The 5,615-nt window shown below is 60.2% G+C and overlaps 1 protein-coding gene across 1 annotated transcript in view; it reads right to left on the bottom strand.

Moving 5' to 3' along the window:
• Positions 1-1,436, bottom strand: part of ROBO3 (roundabout guidance receptor 3) — a 9,197-nt gene extending 7,761 nt beyond the window's left edge. The window contains exon 1 of the mRNA XM_042837163.1: positions 1,289-1,436. Within this exon, the coding sequence (XP_042693097.1) occupies positions 1,289-1,436 (148 nt within the window). The remainder of the gene's footprint in view (positions 1-1,288) is intronic.
• Between the last annotated feature and the right edge of the window lie 4,179 nt (positions 1,437-5,615).

Consider the following 5,615-nt stretch of genomic DNA (forward strand, 5'->3'; position numbering starts at 1 on the left):
GGAAAAAAAGGAAAAAAAGGAAAAAAAGGAAAAAAAGGAAAAAAAGGGAAAACCGTCCCTCTCCAATGAGTATATAGATCTTCTCAATGGATCCAGGGAAATCCCTACCGTTAGGGCAGAAGAATTAATTAACGCTCATTGTGACTACACTGGATTTATGCCGTGCCAGAGCTCAGAGCACAGCTTTGAGCACACGGAGCCCCCAGAGCGGCGCTGGTGCCACAAATCGCGCGCGTGGCCCCAGTGCCACCACCCTGCGTCCCGCCGCGGCCCCGGCGCCGCCTGGCCGTGGGGCAGCGCCGGAGCTGCAGTTCGGATTTCGGCCGCGCGGTGTCACTGCTGTCTCGCAGTGCCCGGCACACGCAGGTGCCAGCCTGAGCGGGGCTGGGGGCGGTCGTGGCGATCGGTGGCACCAGCAGAGGGACTCGGGGGGGGAGGAGGGGCACCCCTGCGGGGCGGGGGGAGACGTTGCCATAGGAACAGGATGCGTTGCAGTGGGGATCGGATGCTGCAGAGTTCCGGGGGGTCGGGGGGGAGCAGCGGGCTGGGGGCCGCAGCTGGGCGCGGGGCTAATTGGCACGGGGGGGGACCGCGCAGTGCCCCCCTGAGCCCAGCCGGCTGCGGTGGGACGGGGCGACCCGCGGGGCTCCCAACACGGATCGGCCGCCTTGGACCCAAACGGAGCAAAAAGTTCGGGCTCAAAGAAAAAGGAAAAACTCAAACAGTGCTCTAAATACAGGAGAACGACCCCGCAGCTCCAGAACCCGCTGTGCCCCGGGTCTGTCCCGGCTGCAGGACACGGGAGCGAACTGTGGGGACGGAGGGACATGAGGTCGGTCTGGGGACACGGCACAAATTAGGGGACACGGGGTCGGTTTAGAGATACGGAGCCGGTCTGGGGACGCGAGAGCAGTTCCTGTTTGGGGCACGGGAACGATATGGGGACATGGGTCGCTCTCGGCTGGGAGCACGGAGCCAGTTCGGCAACATACAGTGTGTTTGGGGATGAGGAGCCCCTCCCAGTTTGGGGACAGGGGACAAGCTTGAAAAAAATGGAGCTGGTTTGGCGACACGGCACAGATCCCGGCATGGGGACACACGGTGGGTGTGGGAACAAGGGGAAGGTCCCTGGTCAGCCCCAGCTGGGGTTCGGGGCTGCGCGCTGTGTCCCGCGTCTGGGCGGGATCGGGACAGCGGGACAGAGGGACAACGGGACAGCGGGACAGGGGGACAGCGCGACAGGGGGACAGCGGGGGGAGCGGGGGCCGGGCCGGGGCCGGACGCGTACCGTTGCCGGCGGTGAGGTTGCGGAGGTCGAGCGCGGCTTCGCTGCCGTTGATGCCGAGCAGCAGCTCGGAGGAGTTGGACATCTCGGCCGCCAGCGAGTCCGCGAACAGGTTCATCTGCAGCAGCGTCTTCAGAAGGTACCGCAGCATGCTGGCCCGGCTCGGTCCGACCGGGCTCGGCACGGCACGGCCGGACCCGGTACGACGCGACTCAGCCGGACCCAGCACGGCTTGGCTCTGCTCGGCCCGGCGCGGCTCGGCCCGGCTCTGCCGGACCCAGCACGGCGCGGCCCGGCACGGCTCGGCACAGCGCGGCCGGACCCAGCCCAGCCCAGCCCAGCTCGGCACGGCCCAGCCCGCAGCACCGCCCCCAGACCCGGCGGGGAGGGGGGCGCGGCCAGAGCGGTGCGGAGCGGGGGGAGCGGAGAGAGGGGGTGTCCGGGGGGGGAGGGGGAGGTCACCGTTAGAGTGGGGGCAAAGGGACTCTCCTATTTGGGGGTAGCCTGGGGGTGGGGGCTGAGGAGATGAGGGGCAAAGGGATGGGATGGGAGAGTCCCAAATGGGGAGGAATCTAAGAGGGGGGGCGGCTGCTGAAACGTCGACACGTCGAAATGTCCCGAGTGAGCTCCACCAGTCGGGCTCCGCTTTGGCTTCAGGAGGACGAAGGGTAGGAAGAGGCAGCTGGGGATCCCCAGCTCATCCCAAAATCTGTGTTGGGTCCCGGTTCCAGCAGCGCCCCCGGGGCAGCCGGCACCCCACGGCTCTGCAGTCGCCGCGTATCTCCCGAATTCATAATTGGCAATTAGCCGCTTTATAAATGTGCCAGGCTAACGTGTGAAGCAATGTCTTTTCGAAGCTGGCTCCTGCTGGTGCTAATTGGAGCCCGACTGCGGCCCCTCAGCGCACCCCCCGGGAGTGGAAAGGGGCTCCTTACGGTGCCGCTAATGACCAGGCTGCGAAAGCACAAAGCTGTGGCTGGCAGCGGTGGGGACGCTCGGAGGAGAGAAGAGGTGGGAACGGGTAATGGGGAGAAAACAGGGAAGCGTGTGTGCACATCTGGAGGTGCCCATGCTCCCCTCTCCCAGAAGAGGCCACTTTCTGATGCGCACATCTGGATGAACGTCTGCAAAGGAGAGGTACAGATGTGCACCAGCACGGGTTCTTATCTGGAGGCATCCTTGGGTTGATGCCCAACCCTGTGTGGGTAAACTGGGTCTCTGGGATGTTCACGTCCAGCTGTGCACTCAAATAGCTGGAGGGCTCAGCTGCTGTGCAGGATAGCAGCTGGGAAGGTCCCGGCGTGGCAGCTGATCAAACATCTGCAGGTATGGGTGTGCCACAGCATGGGCACATCTGGACAGACGGATGCTTTGCATCTGAGCGCATCTGGAGGCACAGCAATGCTTTGTGTGCTTTCTACTATGAATGTAAGTGGAATTTGAGTTCACGTCTGGCCACGCATCTGGAGGTCTTCTGTCAGCAAGTAACACACATTTGGAACTGGCCTGGATGCACATCTGGAAGAGTGCAGCACACCTGGGTGGGTGCACACATCTGGCACCATGCTGGCGTTGCAGATGGGTGCACATCTGCACATCTGGGATTCTCTGGGGCACAACTCCGCAGCCAGAAAAATCCTTCAAGCCCAGTGATGCACAACTCCTGCCTGGGTGTCCTCAGGGCCATGCATTATTCACGCTCCCTCTTGTTCGTGGGCAAAGAAGAGAAAGCAAATAAATATTGATTTAAGAATAGCACAAATCTTTCCCATTTCTCCTGATGGGGCTCAGCAGCTGGGGGAGTCCTGTTAGGAAAAAGCAGAAGTAAGTGACCTGCAGAATAACAGGTTTATCCTACTATTATCTAAACGCTTCTCTGGAATGGTAATTGAAAGTGATGCCAGAATATTGAATGCCGCAGCACTGGGGAATCTGTGAGCCTTTAGAAGCTGAGCAGGGAGCAGGGGCACGGCCTGGGCCTGGGAGCAGAGCAGAAAACCCTCCCTGTTAACCTGGGGGTCATCCTGGCCCGAGGTGGTGTGATGGGCTCCAAGGGGGGGCACACGCAGACCCCACTCCTGAACCCTCCTCGTGGGATCGGGGAAAGCAGACAAAGGAACCCCTGGTCCCTAATCCCCCTATTTGTCCCCACAATCAGCTGGGCAAACAGCAAGTGGGGGGCTGCTAGCAGATTGATTCTGCCGCCAGGGCACCTAATTGCCCTTTAATTCGGCGATTAGCGGCTGTTTGCTCAGGGCTTGTGTGCCTGGGCGCTCCCCTATAATGCAGTTATGGAGACTTCATCTCCGTATCCCTGTTTGCCGGAGTTGCCCTTTCCCTGCACATCAGGACCTTCTGCGTGCTGCGGATGGCGTCGGGACGGAGAAACTGAGGCACGGAGCTGCACGGTGGCCCAGCCGGTAATGACAAGGCATTTGTATGGGCAAATGAGCGGCCCCGTGCCTGTGCGGGGATGTAAATCCCATCCAGCCCTGCTATTAGCATACCGCATACCCCCCGGGAGCCCCCCGCTGCCGCCTGGAAATGCGCTGTGTTGAATATTTATACAGAGCCGTGTGACACAGCATAGGGCAGCGGGGAGGGGGGAGCCAGGGAGGGGGGGCGCGGGGTGAAGCCTGCAGTGGGGCTGGGGGCTGGACGGGACCCCAGAGCACCTCGTGAGAGGGGCAAAATGAGGCGTCCTAGAGGATAACGGTGGGGTGCTGTAGGAAACAGGCAGGAAGCTTTAGGGGAGCGGGGTGGTATGGGATGTTTTAAGGGAGCGTAAGGGAATGACGTGGGATGCTTTGTGAGATAATATACACAAGGATTAACGTGGGATGCTTTAGGGGAGTGTGCTGGGATGCTTAGGGGATAAGACTGGAAAGTTGTGGAGATGATGTGATGCTTTAGGGAAGCATAGTGGGGTGTTTAAGGGATCACACGGGGTGCATTAGGGATACTTCAGGGGATAACACTGACGTACTGCAGAGTTGATGTGGGGAGTGCACTGGGGTGTTTTAGATGGTGACACTGAGGTGTTTCAGGAGATGGTGCCAGGATGCTTTAGGGTATGATGTCAGAATGTTTTTGCAGAGCAAACCGGTCTGCTTTTGGTGGTGATGCTGGGATGCTTTAGGAGTGACGGGGCTATGTTTCAGAGTGTGATGCCAGGAAGCTCTATAAGCAACTGGACTACCTTTGCTGAGCACACTGGGAGGTTTGAGGGGGATGCACTGGGATTCTTTAGGGGAAGGCACTGAGGTGGGAATTATGCTGGATGCGCTGAGGGATGATACTGGGATGCTTCAGGAGAAAACACTGGGATGTTTTAGAGGAGGATGGTCAGGCGCTGTAAGGAATGGTAGCAGGATGCTTGCAGTGGGCATGCTGGGATGCTTTGTGGGATGGCACTGGGATGCTCAGTGGGAAGATGCCAGCATGCCTTAGAGGAACGGCGTCAGGCTGCCCTCTGTGTGCCCGGCAGGTGCAGGAGGCGGTGGGCGTCCCAGCCCGCCTCATTACCGCTGCCTTTGGGAAGCGGGAGCCCATGTGTTCTCGAGATGAGCAGTTGGGGTATATTAACATCCCATTTCCAGCTCTTTAATACAGAGTTAGCCCAGCTCATTCATCAGCCCGGCCTCCCTTCAGGCCGGGGGCTGCAGGCAGGGCTCAGCAGCTGGGGCACGGCGAGCAGCGGGGCCACGCGTCCCCGAAGCCGGGTAACAGGTAGTGGCTCATGTGCGAAGCGCTGCTTTGGGGCTGGCGCATCATTGGGAAGGGCGCTATCAAAGCTGTGCTTAATTGGGTGGAAGGGTTGTTTGCATGACCACTAATGGGGGATCAGAGGGCCGGGGACCGATCGCTGACGGCCATACAAAGGCAACCAATTACTTGCTTGTCTGCATTATGTATTAACCCATCTGGGGCTGGGATATTGGCTTTGAAAGAGAGACAAAGGCGGAGGCGTGGCAGCCCGCCCGCTCCCCATCCGCCCGCCCGGGCCCTTTGTGCAGGGGGCAGCTGGGTGCTCCCCGCCACCGCCCCCGGGGACGCAGCCCCGAAGGACGCCCCGACGGCCGGGCGCCGCCTGGCTCTGCGACCTCCTGAATATTGCATCGGCACCGCAGGCATCCCGCGCCTTTCATCTCCTTTCATCAGCCTCTGCTCTTTGCCGCACGCCGAGGAAGCCCGCGCCAGCTTCTGCTTTAATTGGCATCGGCCTCTGTCGCTGTTCATAAGTGTATACTTCTTTTCATTTACAACGGGAGGTTAATTATGATCGGGTCACTACATTGCAGTAAGCACAAGTCAGGGGATATCTGACGGC

This window comes from Centrocercus urophasianus, unplaced genomic scaffold (assembly GCF_019232065.1).
Source record: "Centrocercus urophasianus isolate 14NV4802_14NV808 unplaced genomic scaffold, USGS_Curo_1.0 seq_689, whole genome shotgun sequence".
In the NCBI taxonomy this organism is placed as follows: Eukaryota; Metazoa; Chordata; class Aves; order Galliformes; family Phasianidae; genus Centrocercus; species Centrocercus urophasianus.